Source organism: Mesocricetus auratus, unplaced genomic scaffold (assembly GCF_017639785.1).
Source record: "Mesocricetus auratus isolate SY011 unplaced genomic scaffold, BCM_Maur_2.0 Super-Scaffold_100676, whole genome shotgun sequence".
Lineage (NCBI taxonomy): Eukaryota > Metazoa > Chordata > Mammalia > Rodentia > Cricetidae > Mesocricetus > Mesocricetus auratus.
Genome location: NW_024429266.1, coordinates 180,121,795 through 180,135,714, shown reverse-complemented (window position 1 = coordinate 180,135,714; position 13,920 = coordinate 180,121,795). Strand labels below are relative to the sequence as shown.

Here is a 13,920-nt window from a genome sequence, read left to right as displayed (position 1 = left end):
AAACACAACACGTTTGCAATGTACAGAAGGACACCCCACATCTTATGTCAGTGCACCACTGTGCGCTTGGTGCTCACAGATGTCAGAAAAGTGCATCAGATCCCCTGCAGCTGGAGTTACAGACAGTTATGAGCCACCATGTGAGTGCCAGGAATCAAACTGGGGTCTACTAGAAGAGCAATGAGTTCTCTTAATCACTGAGCCATCTTTCTGTATTCTGTTTTTTTCCCCCTTAGAGTTTTGCTTACAAAATGAAGATTAAAAGACTTGCTTCCAGCTGGGCATTGGTGGTGCACGCCTTTAATCCCAGCACTCAGGAGGCAGAGACAGGTGGATCTCTGTGAGTTCAAGGCCAGCCTGGTCTACTGAGTAGTTCCAGGGCACGCTCCAAAACAATACAGAGAAATCCTGTCTCGAAAAACCAAAACCAAAAAAAAAAATTAAATAAATAAAAGACTTGCTTCCTGAGTAGTAATTATAAGGTTCAAATAGGCTTCTTTTTTGTAAAGAGCTTGACACACAAGTAACTGTTTGATCAATGGTTGATGTTATTTTACAGAACAAAGTGACTGAAGAATATAAAATGTTTATCTAAATAAAAACAATACACTTTAGAAGGTGATCTATGACACAGAGGTAAAAATAATGTATAATGAAACTTGGGGGAAGAAAAGATTATTTCTAGGTAATAAGGTCAGAGAGGTTTCTTGAATGAAATAACTTTTGAGTTGATATCCATACTATCCACATTAAACCTGGAAATAGTGAGCTGTTGTAAACCAGTTAGTAGGAGGCAGAGTTTAAAATAAGGCCACACAGAGTTTTGAATGACAGAAATAAAACAAAACTTATTCATAGGCAAGTCAAAGGAACACAGAAAAGGAGGGAAAGGAAACAAAAAAAGAGAGAGGCTCTCCATGGTATCTTTTTGACCACAATCCGAGAAGCTACACTGTGACCTAAGTGGCATGCAAGGTCAGGTAGAGGTGTGTGTTCCGCCTATTTCAGCTGGTTAAGTTAAAATTGCCACTGGCTGTCATTGCTGGTAAGTTATCAATTACAAGAGAGTGTGTAAAGGTGACATATGCTTGGATGGGAAGTGGAAAGAAGCATTAGCCAGGTGTTGGTGGTGCACACCTGTAATCCCAGCACTCGGGAGGCAGAGGCAGGTGGAGCTACACAAAGAAACCCTGACTTGAAAAACCAATAAATAAATAAATAAATAAAAATAAATAAAAAGAAAAAAGAAGCATAAATCAAGAAATTGAACAAGAATAGGAGGCAATACAAAATATGGTGAGAAAGAAGAAAGTATTTGCATTCTCAGCTACTAAATGCCAATATGTCAAATGTTTCCATACTTAGTGCATTCACTGTGCACTGACTCTTCCAGACACCTCTAGTCCCTTGCTATTTTGGGGGGATGGAAGAGAACTTGATAATTGAAATGCCAGAAAAATGAAAAGTACTATCAGGAATTATAGTCACAGGCAACAGATAATTATCAGGTTCCTTTGGTGGGTAAGCATTATAAAGAGAAATAAGCAAATAAGCACAGTAAATATCCACACTCCAGTACAAGCTTTAAGTCTAACCTTCACGCACAGTGATTATATCAAAGTTGTATCTGTTTTCACAGTAAAGCTAGTAGGAAAAGTTGTCATGCCGATAAGAATGGTTTTACACTTAATGGTTATTAAGTTATTTACAAGGACTTTAGGTATTCCTACTGGAAACATGTTGACAGGTCATAGTTACTGTTAAGGAAGTTGTGCCCATTGCGATGTGACCAAAGTTTCAGGGTTTAGTAAATAGGAATATTCAACAAAGACAGATAAAACTCTTATACAACCACGCACACAGAAATATCCTAATTTCTTTTTATAGAGACAAAAAATAAACATTTCGATTTATTGGCCTTCTAATTTGCCTCTGTACAATTGGTTTCTTTGGGTTATATTCAAACTTTTCTGTCATAAAGCAACAATTGAAAAAGTATAATCAGCAGTCTCAAGAAGTTAAACAAAAAATCACCCCATAGTCATTTCCTCACTTGCTGACATTAGGTTTATGACTGGAGCTGAACCATTAATTACATTTACGAAAATAGACTTAGCGAACTAATTTTCTTAAACAGTAGAGCGCTAATATTTCAGTATTCTCGCTGTCCCTACTGTATTTGTATTTTAACGTGTTCACAATCTGCCATCTTCATGAAATCTAACAATCATTGGTGTCAAACAAACGCTAAAGATTTAAGTGTAGCTTTTGGTAAGAAAAAAGAGTAGGGAAAGTGCTAACTTCTTTTTAAACGTTTCTGATAAGTTAATATTAATCGTGTAGCAAGACTTCTCTAAGCGGAGTTCATCAAGATACACTGAGTTAACGAACTTTCTAGCTGCTTCCAAACTACTGTTCCTCTCACTGGTGTCTTGGACTAAAGAATGCGGGCTTCAGAGCTCGCTCCAGTCCCGGGCTGAGGCTACAGCGTATCCACGCTCTGGTGCGGTTGCGTACGTTTAAGAGCTTCCCGCTCTCACCGGTTGGATTAAGATTTGTAACTGCCATCTGGCTCATAAATTTGTCTTCCTACTCTGTCTGGTGCCCCCTGGTGCTCATCACAACTATAATCTTAGGTAGTAGCAAAGGTGGTCCAGGAAGCATTAAGGATATTTTGAAGAAAATAATTCCATTACTGTAAACTGTACGGATCTAGGTTTCCCGATTGGTATAAATTACATATGGACACAAATGCAAGGCTAGTAAAGAAAGGGATTAAGCCACTGAGGGATAAACAAAGCAAAAGATAAATAAATTTTACTCAACTATGCCCTCTCAAGTTTGTAATCTTCGAATCCGACTTCCTCCCATGCCTGTCACCCCTCCCCCCGCACCCCTCCCCCGCACCCCTCCCCCGCACCCCTCCCCCCGTGCCTCCCCCCCCTCCCCCGGTTAAGTTTCTGGCAAAGCGAAGAGGGTTCGCCCTGATCCTGGGTTTTATTTAGTAGGCAGCCCATCTTCGCAGCCAAAGTACTTGTTTGCGAACTGGAGCCGAGCATGTGGTGTTAAGTTGTTGTGGAGGGGAGAAGGATGGAATATATTGTCTTCCCTAACGCATTTAATTAACAGCGATCTTTTTGTGTACTCTTCACAAAGTTTCCCTGGAGCCTTCGAGCTCAGGCTCTGGTTATCCAGCTTTGCCTTCCTCTCCACTCCCACACCCCTAGTCACTCAATACTAAGGAGGCTCTCCATTAAAGGCGAACAAATAGATCATTTTTCATTGCATGGCAGCCCTATGAGTTATTTAAGCAGAACATGACGGAAGTCTCTCGTTCTCTCTCTTTTTTCCCTATCTTTCACTTCTTTTGCAGTTGATTCCTAAATAATGATTTTGGTAGGGAGCACTGACTTTGGGATGGAATTGAGCGACCCACGATTACGCTCCCATCAGGCTTTCAGAAGGGGCGGTTTTCAAAAAAGGAACTACAATTCCCAGGAGGCACTAGGCTAGAGCAATCGCAGGGCATCACGGAAGTAGTAGGAGCCTTCCACCCTGGTCCCTTTCACGGTTTCTACCCTGAAACTACAAATCCCATTGTGCCTCGAGCTCGGCGCGCCTGCGCGAGAGCCCCCGAGAGCGATGTGGGCGGGGCCGCCCCGGGCAGCGGGGGGCGGGGTCCAAGCGGGCTGTGTGGAGGCTTCAGACATCGGCGCCATTTAAAGCGGAGAGTTTCCCGGGCGGACGCGCTTCTTCTGCTCGGCCATTCCGCCCTCCCTTCTTCGCTGACAGAAGGCGCCTAGTGGGGTGACTGCTCTTTCTCTCCCTATCCCCCTCCTCCCAGTTCTTTCGGTCTTCTCTTCTCCGGGCCAGAGAAGTAGCGGAGCACGGGCCCCGCTGTGAGCGGCCCTCCCCTCCCCACAGTTCCCTCCCTCCTCTGCCGCCGGCGCCGGCCAGAGAGGGGAAGAGGTTCGCCAGGCCCGGGGCGGGCGGGGAGGCCTCGGGGACGGGGGGGGCCGCTCCTCAGGCTTCGAGGTTTCGAGGCTCCGGGCCTCGGCTTCTGGCGATGGGTGCCCTGTGAGACTGGTCCCCTCTCCGGGGCGCGTGCTGCCTGAGGCGGCGGCCGAGCGACCGGGAGCCCGGGCCGCGGCCCTCCTTCCCCTGCGCGGCCCCTCCCACCCCTGTGCCCCGGGCTGCCACCGCCCGGCGTCGGGGCTCGTCCCTCGCGCGCTCTGCCTCCGCCCTCAGGGCCTATCCCGCCGTGCTCGGCGGGCGGCGGGCGGCGGCGGCGGCGGCCGCGGCGGGAGCTTCGGCGTCTTCGCTTTCGTCGCATCCGCTCGCCCGGGAGCCAGCCCCGCGCCCTGCCCCTCATGACTGCGGCGCTTGTGCTGCCACAGCCCTACCGGCCACCGCTCGCTGCAGGATGGATGCGGACTGTGCGGCGCTAACCCCCGTGGCTCCGCTCCTGCCTCGCCCGCCCCGTGAGCCGCAGCAGCCCCGGTGCCAGCCGCAGCCGCCGCAGCCGGACCCCGAGTCCCGCGTCGCCCTCGGGGCGTCTCGTCAGTGCTGAGCGGGAGTCATCCGGTGGCTGCGAGCCCGCCGCCGTAGGAGCGCTACCCGGCCCTTCTTGGTGGCTCTCCCGGGCCTCCCCGTCCCCCTTTGATTCACGAATCCGAGCCCGCACTCGTCACTCCAGCGAACCAACCATGTCTGACGGCGCCGCCGAGAAGCCGAGCGGCACTCCGGGCTTCCTGTCGCCTCCGGCGCCAGTCCCCAAGAATGGCTCAAGCTCCGATTCTTCCGTGGGCGAGAAGCTGGGGGCCGCGGTCGCCGACTCTGGCGTCGGCCGAACCGAGGAATACCGGCGCCGCCGGCACACTATGGACAAGGACAGCCGTGGGGCGGCCGCCACCTCCACCCCCACGGAGCACCGCTTCTTCCGCCGGAGCGTCATCTGCGACTCCAATGCCACCGCGTTGGAGCTGCCGGGCCTGCCCCTTTCGGCCCCCCAACCGAGTAGTGTGCCCGCAGCGGTGCCCCAGAGTGCTCCGCCCGAGCCCCACCGAGAGGAAACTTTGACCGCCACCGTTGCTTCCCAGGTGTCTCAGCAGCCCGCAGCTGCTGCCTCCCCTGGGGAACAAGCCGTTGTAGGCTCGGCCACCACCACCACCGCCACCACCACGACCGTCCCCAGCGGTATCAGCAAAGACCGCCCGGTGTCCCAGCCCAGCCTCGTGGGGAGCAAAGAGGAGCCACCGCCGCCCAGAGGTGGCAGCGGCAGCGGCGGCGGCAGCGCTAAAGAGCTGCAGGAGGACCGGCAGCTACAGGATGATATCGAAGAGCTGGAGACCAAGGCCGTGGGAATGTCCAACGACGGTCGCTTTCTCAAATTTGACATCGAAATCGGCAGAGGGTCCTTTAAGACGGTCTACAAAGGTCTGGACACCGAAACCACTGTGGAAGTCGCCTGGTGTGAATTGCAGGTAATGCCCCACCTCCTTTCATAGTCGGTCGTTAGGATCCCAAATTTGGCTCGGTTAAGCCAGCTTACCATGTTCATTCTTTACTTGTAATTCTCTGAATCTGAGTGGGAGGAGGAGGCCAGTTTCCGAAGAGGTTGAAATTGGGAAGTTGTGGAGTTTGTAGTTAGGTGTCTGGAAAAAGATAAGAACTATTGGTGTCAAGAGGGATTGCTACCGATCGTGAGGTGAAAAGTCATTAAGTACTAACTTGGGTTTTAATATCTGGCTGGAAACGTGTAATTAGTGGGGAAGGGTTTCTCCTTCCCACCTTCTTGAATTGAGCATTGAACCCCGGGCCTGGGTAAGTGCTCTCCCACTGAACTATATATATCCTCAGCCTTTGGGGAAATTTTTTGCTTTAAGTAAGTATCAAACCTTTTTTCTCCTGTTCACTTCAGTCTCATCAGAGTCTCTGCAATAATGAACTGCCTTGTATGTTTCCCTCTCTGAGATCAGGTTGTCAAATAAGACCCTGTGCCTTAAGATCCAGCTTATTTGATAGTAGCATAGATATTTAGTAAATGACAAAACAGAAGTGCCTTCCAGGTGTGTTAGGATGGGCCTGTAAATCCCCACTACTCAAGAGGCTGAGGCTGGAGAATCTCAAGTTCAAGGCCAGTCTGGGCTTCATAGTGAGACACTGTCTTAAAAAAAAAAAAAAAACAGCTGGGCGGTGGTGGTGCAAGCCTTTAATCCCAGCACTCGGGAGGCAGAGGCAGGTGGATCTCTATAAGTTCGAGGCCGGGCTGGTCCGACAGCCTCCAAAACAATACAGAGAAACCCTGTCTCGTTTAGAAAAAAAAAAGTAAAACAACAATGCAGTCCCTGATCCCCAACTTTCTTGTCTCTTTCCATTTAAGGATGAGTGCTTTGGGACTAGGATGGTACTGTATGCATCTGCTATTATTCCACCTATAGATGCTTAAGCCATGTGGCTCCTGTGATCTGACACTGTTGATTAGAGTGACTGTCTTCATCCTGTTCAGTCAGTAGGGAATAGTAAAGGTCCATACAAAATTGTAGAAGTGCTTTCAAAGTTGTGTTATTACCATCGTTGTTGTAATCTTGTTATAAAAGATTTTTGTGACAGTGTCCTGAAGTATAGCCTAGACTGGCCTGAAATTGTTGGTTCCTCTTGCCTTAGTCTTCAGAGTACTAGCATTACAAGTTTGTGCCACAATGCCAGGGATATAAAAGATTTTTAAACCAAACTTTCCCTAATCTCATAGGGAAGTTTTCACTTTATAAATAAAGTATAGCTATAGTCTAGATTTAAACAGATTAGTTTGGGCTACAAATTTACTGATTGATAGACTTATATCAACGATAATAAATATTAGAGAGCACCTATGTAAATATCAGTTTGTTAGCTCTTGTTCTTACCAGGAAATCAACATGTGTTAATGGTGGATGCAAAATTTCAGCTGTATTATAGATGAAAGTGTCACTACTGATTTCTTTTCAAGAAAATAGACCAAACCGAAACAGTATTGGAAAATAAAACTGAAATAATCTCAGAACTTCATTTACCTAAGAACTACTAGTAAGTAAACAATTTGGTTTGTAAATGACCCAAGGTCATATGAAATGTGAAAGGAATAATGTCTTGAATTTGCTTCAAAATATCTACTGAGGGTGAGAGAATGTAGCAGTCATCCAACTTCAACAATTACCAGTACATGATTGTTCCATGCAAGGTAGTTGATCAAGCTTTCCTCTCTACTTTCCTATATGCCTTAAATTTCTTCTAACGGAAAAAAAAATATCTCTGTGTGGCCCCCCTAGCTGTGTAGTCCTAGTTATTTTGGAACTCTGTCCAGCTCTAGACCAGGCTGGCTTCAAATTCACAGAGATCTGTCTGCCTCTGCCTCCCAAGTGCTGGGACTAAAGACATGTGCCACCCTACCTAGCTATTTTTTTTTAAATGAATTTATCAAAATATGCTTGGTCAGTCATACTCAATAGTTTAGATGTAATTGATTTACAGGAAGACACTTCTTTTTTGTAACAAGGATTTATTGTTACTGATCCTGGAATTTAATTCTATTACTGTTTCATTTATGAATGATTGTGTGCTTCTACTTTTTATTTTTATTATTACAACTATTTACTTAGAGACAGCCCAGGCTAACTTGAATCCACTCTGTATATCAACCTGGCAACCAATTTAAAGCTGGTCCTTCCCAACCACCCATTTTAAAGTACTGAATTCATTAAGCATTGAGAATTTTATGGGTTAACTTTGTTAGCTATTCACCTACCAAATATGTATGTATATATATTTTTTTGTTCTAGGGATTGAACTCAGAACTTTTTGCATGCTAGGCAAGCTCTATAACATAACACTCAGAAACACTCAGTTATTTCACATTTAAAAGGACTTCTCAGACTATGGTTTGTTTGTTTTCTCTTTGTTCTGGACTGATAGTTTATTGTCTTGAATCTAATAATACAGTGTAAAAAGCTCAATTTGTCTAATGTCACAACAATAAAACTCTTCAGCTCTTCTCAGAATGTATTACATCTTTTCACTAAGTTCTTTATGTAGCTGTGGGTGTGATCAAACTAAGGAACATTTTTTTTTTTTCAAGACAGGGTTTCTCTGTATTGTTTTGGAGGCCGTCCTGGAACTCACTCTGTAGACCAGGCTGGCCTCGAACTCACAGAGATCCGCCTGCCTCTGCCTCCTGAGTGCTGGGATTAAAGGTGTGCGCCACCAATGCCCGACTTACTAAGGAAAATCTTACCTTTATTATTTTTAATCCAAGTCACCATTTAGGAGCAGAACCAAATGGATTTTAGCTTATAGAGTGAAGTCCTGGTTTTCAGAACGTTTCTTGCCCTTTAACCAAGCTTCTGAAAATATTTCATTTTTGGCTTAAAATATTGCCTTTTATATTAAAAACAAACATGTGACTTGTAGTATAAGAGTACTTTATAGCAGTAGTCAGGCAATAATTTTGGGGTTTTTGTTTTTGTTTCATTTTGTTTTTGATCAAAGTATTAGTTGGTCAGTATTTTTTTTACCTTTGGACCCAAATTAAAGGACAGACCTAAGGATAAGTAAAGCTTTGGAAAGAAAAAATACCTCTTTTTTACATTGAATGTTTCTCCCATTCCCCGATTACTAGCAATTGAACCTAGGGTATTACATACTCTACCACTAAACTATATCTCCAACCTGAATATATATTTGAATATAGTTTTATTTAGTTTTTTTTCCAAGACAGGAATAGTGTTCTGTTCCATTAAGTTAAATATCTGAACAGTTTTTTTTTTGTTGTTGTTTTGAGTAAGGTTTTGCTGTATTGCCCAGGTTAGCGTTGAACTCCTTTTACCTTCCTAGCAGTGCTGCAGAAATGGGATGTGGTTCTCTGACTCAAACCATAATTTATTCCTTTGCCTCCTCCCCTCTCCCCCACACATAGCACTTGGGAGGCAGAGGCAGGCGGATCTCTGTGAGTTCAAAGCCAACCTGGTCTACAGAGTGAGCTCCAGGACAAGCTCCAAAGCTCCAGAGAAACCCTATCTTGAAAAACCAAAAGAAAAAAAGTGTGATTGGTGATTTTCAAATAATACTTTGTCCATTTAAAACAGAATGGATTGAAACAACATGATTTTGGTTAGGTAAGATTGGATTTAAGGGCCGGGCGTTGGTGGCGCACGCCTTTAATCCTAGCAATCGGGAGGCAGAGGCAGGTGGATCTCTGTGAGTTCGAGGCCAGCCTGGTCTACAGAGCGAGTTCCAGGACAGCCTCTAAAACAATACAGAGAAACCCTGTCTCGAAAAACAAAAACAAAACAAAACAAAAAAAGATTGGATTTAAGGGGTGCGGGAGGAGGGGAGGGAACTGGGATTGACATGTAAAACAAGCTATTTAAAATTAAAATAATAAAAAAATGCAAAAAAATTGGATTTAAGATGTATGTTAGCTTGGGGTGGTGGTGCAAATTTGCAGCCTTAATAAGTCATTTAGCAGAGCCAGGATTTGAATGCAGGCAATGTAGTTTTTAGGAGGCTGAAACAGGAAGGTCTTCTATAAGTTTAGGATCAGCCTGGGCTACACAGAATGGTGATATACTGTTCTAAATAAAACAAAACAAACCCCCAAATATGTATTTGTTGATGTAGGAGATAACTGTTGTTGAGAATTGTATTTTGTTGACTTTTAAAAAATGACCTTTTTTACAGTTTCACAGAATTTAAATGTTGCCGGGCTGTGGTGGCACATGCCTTTAATCCCAGCACTTGGGAGGCAGAGGCAGGCAGAACTCTGGAGACCAGCCTGGTCTACAAGAGCTAGTTCCAGGACAGCCTCCAAAGCCACAGAAAAACCCTGTCTCGGAAAACAAACAAACAAACAAAAAGAATTTAAATGTACATGCCTTTTATCCCAACACTCTAGAGGGCAGAGGCAGGTGAATCTCTGTGAGCTCAAGGCCATCTGGAGTTTCAGGACAGCCAGAACTGTTCACAAGAAACCTTGTTTCGAAAAACAAAAAACAAAACAATAACAAAAAACCTGTAGGTCAAAGCTTGGGCCATGAATATTAACTGTGATTATGTGGTGCTGTATTTATGTTGTTGTTTTGAGGTTATCTATGAAGACTTGATTTGTTTACACTTACCTTTGAAGAGTCATGTGGCAAATCTCTTACTCTTCTATTCTTAAGAGGAACATTAGAGTTGAATGTGATGTTGGTGCTTTCAAATTCCTTAGCTTCACATGGCTTTTGCCTGTAACATTCTGATATAATCTATCAGTTTCTCAAATGCCAGCTTCGCTGGACTCCTTGTTTCTGGAGTCTACTGAGAACTTTGTTGCATCCCCCTTACATATAGTTGGAAAGTATTTTTCTCTTTGGATTCCATATATAATTCTTAAAGTAATGATACTTACTTGAAGTTATTTACATGCTTTTGTTCATTTCATTGATCTTTGAAAAGTTCATACTATGACACAGTAACACACTATGTAACGTAGAGAACCAAGGCAGAATACTTTCTACATTACTGCTTTGGGGTAAAGGTATGATATAATCTGTATTACTGATTTATTAGCAATGTGTCTTAACTGATAAAAGGATTGTTGAGGATCAGTTGAAATAGTGTGTGAAGGTACTTTGAAAAATAGGAAGTATATTATAAAACAAAAGGTACTTTATAAATAGTTTGAAGACTGTTAATGGTTATTTCTTACACATTCAGTATGCCTATCAAAAGTATAATCCTCTTAATCTAAATAAAAGCATTCTTGTTTGTTTCTTTGTTTTGTGCTGCTGAGTTTCAGCTTTTTACAGATGTTTCTAGGTTTTTGATAATCTTCTACTTTGGATGTCTACCGGCAGATGGTCTTTTGTAAATCAAACACAGACCAGAGTGTAATTTCACAGCTACACTACGGGGCAGATGGGACAGTTTTTTGACTTTTAGATGTGAGGAAATTCAAGCTTAGTAACGTGCTCAGGGTTTGGCACATACCTATAATAGTTCCAACACTTGGCAGAGACAGGAGGATCTCTGTGAGTTCCAGGCTACATAGTGAGACCTTATCTTAGTTCTTGTTCTTTCTACTACTAATAAGTACTTTCTGGAAGAAATAAGTTGAGTGAACTTCTAAGTCTTGTTCCATTTAGCAATTATTTATAATGTCACTTGTTACACTTCTTCCTTAAACAAATCTTCACTTAAATTCAGTCACCAAGATCCACATGGTAGAATGAGATAGCATATACCCTACACCTCCATATACACACATGGCAGAAGGAGACTGACACAAATGCACACACATACAAAATAAATACTTTTTGTTTGCTCCAGACAGGGCTTCTCTGTGTAACAGCCCTTGTCCTGGAACTCACTTTAGATCAGGCTGGCTTCAAAGTCACAGAGATACACCTACCTCTGCCTCCCTTCCAAGTACTTGCTGAGATTAAAGGTGTGTACTACCATGTCTGCCCAAAGCAATTTTTAAAAATGATTTATTTACTTTTATGTGCATTGGTGTTTGCCTGCATGTATGTCTGTAGGAAGGTGTTAAAGCCCCAGGAACTGGAGCTACAGCCAGTTGTGAGCTGCCATGTGGAGGCTTGAAATTGACCCCAGGTCCTCTAGAAGAGCAGCTAGTCCTCTTAACCTCTGAGTCATCTCTCCAGCCTTCACACAGTAATTTTTTTAATGAAAGAAAGAAAGAAAGCAAGAAAGCAAGAAAGAAAGAAAGAAAAAACAAGGTTGACATGTGTGGCTAAAGCAAAAAGACCTTACCAACCTAATCTACTATACCACAACAATACTTTGAACAACCTAAAATATCCTAAAACAAGATCTTGTACACTCAAGTAAGGATTACCTCTGGTCTAAGGTGTGAGACTAAACTCAAAAGAACTATTCAGACCTGTAGGATGTTGTACTCATACATGTAGGCTGGTAGATACACAAGTAGCACATCAACTGATAACTAAGTGGTGAAAATATCTTGCAGGTAATAACTCCATTGTTCTTAAAATTAAAATTTTAGAATCCAGAAATACATAGATCATTAATAGATAGATTACCTTAAAAAAAATCTTAGAAACAAAACTCAACCAACAATCTAAAATCTTTAAGTACAATGCTAACCACCGAATAACCAGTCCCTTCTACAAGTTTAAAAATGTTGATAAAACCAAATGCCATAGATTATAAACCAAAAAAGCTCCCAACAACACCTAAGAATATCACATCAATAACTTATTCAGGCACCACTTACTGAAAACACAACCAAACCCATAAGCAAGAAAGACTCAAGTAACATAAACCCAAAATGCTAAAGCAGGTTTACTCACACCTATTCATCTTTTTTTTGTTGTTGTTGTTGTTGTTTGAGACAGGGTTTCTCTGTGGCTTTGGAGGCCATTAGAAAACACTCAGGTACAGCACTGCAATCTCCTGGTGAAGTAGAAACAAAACTGATAAAGAACCCCTTCTGTTCTTAACTGTCTTGAGTAAGTCATCCCATAGTCTGAGTGGGCACTATCATGGGTCTACTAGGAGGTCTCTTCATTGGAAGCCTGAGTATCGTTGGCATGTGTGGCCTCATTCCAAGGTCAAGTTCTATGGGCATCATCCCAGGAAAAGGAGAGCTCTTTGGAGGGCCTCTTCCTGTATAGTACAGGCATGAGACAAGGCTAGGATGACCTGGGAGACTGTGGGTTGGGGAGATAGGATCATGACTTCAGTGGGAGAAGAAGCAGAGAATGAAGCTGGATATATCATTTTCTTATTTAATATAGCTGTTTTGTCAGTCTGTGATCTTACTCTTTCATCCATTTGTGATAGTAATTTTTTTTCATACTCTTGGTTTCCCTATACAGCAGTGTGTCTTTTTTAAAGTCATAGGTAAGATGTTGTAGTCACAGTAAAACTTTGGCATATTGCTGTTCTGAAGGCCATGGGCTACTTGGTTCTTTGTTTTCCTGGAAATGACTACAGAACTTTAAAAAATATGCTTAAAGCAAGTTGATTTGTGTTACGCTACTTTATCAGTTGTAAATTGAAATTTAAGTATAGGTCAAGTATTTCTCATGAAAATTTGGCACCCAAATTGATATATATTCTATTTAAAATAGACATTGGATTTAGAAAATTTAGGATAGAAAGAAAATTCCACTAATGGTTCAATAAAGATAACATTATAGATTGAAATGATAATATTGGCTATATTGGTTAAATATACATTATTATTGACTTCATTTTACAGCATTGAAATTTGTTTCAGTTAGCGTCGTGCTATGTTTCTGTTGGCTATCACAAACTTGCCCTGTTAAAATGCTATAGAAGAACTGACATTGCAGTAAATTTACTACTTCCTTTTAAAAATATCGAAGACTTACCATCTTTTTTTTTCTTTTTCTTTTTTCTTCTTTGAGGCAGGGTTTCTTTGTGTAGTTCTGGCTGTCCTGGAACTCAATCTGAACTCAGATCTGCCTGTCTCTGTCTCCCAAGAGCTGGGATTAAAGTGTTCCAGTATGCCCAGCTTCATTACCACTCTTCATAAATGGCAATTATTTTGCTATTGCTGAACCCAGAAATTTGGTATTTAAATTTCTTTTTTGTTTGTAGTGCTTTGTCATTTTCCAGCATATCTGTATCAGAAATATCTCTAACACCATGTGCTTTGAGTATGGTAGTTGTTGGTAAGAAAGTGATGAATCTAAGTGTCTGTAGTTTTTAATTTTTTTGTTTTTGGAGACAGGGTTTCTCTGTTTTGCTTTGAAGGTTGTCCTGGAACTTGCTCTGTAGACCAGGCTGGCCTCCGAACTCACAGACATCTGCCTGCCTCTGCCTCCCAAGTGCTGGGATTAAAGGCATGCTCCACCAACACCTGGCTTTGCTTTTCAACTTTTATTCAGAGGTGCA

The 13,920-nt window shown here is 42.9% G+C and overlaps 1 protein-coding gene across 14 annotated transcripts in view; it reads left to right on the top strand.

Annotated features, from left to right (window-relative positions):
• The first annotated feature begins 3,707 nt into the window (after window positions 1–3,707).
• Window positions 3,708–13,920, top strand: part of Wnk1 (WNK lysine deficient protein kinase 1) — a 109,230-nt gene continuing 99,017 nt past the window's right edge. For 11 of the 14 annotated variants that reach the window (XM_040737426.1, XM_040737425.1, XM_013110353.3 and 8 more), the window contains exon 1: window positions 3,708–5,483. In XM_040737426.1, the coding sequence (XP_040593360.1) occupies window positions 4,707–5,483 (777 nt within the window). In that variant the 5' untranslated portion in view covers window positions 3,708–4,706. The remainder of the gene's footprint in view (window positions 5,484–13,920) is intronic. The other 3 variants (XM_021224753.2, XM_040737427.1, XM_013110355.3) reach the window with 1 other exon arrangement.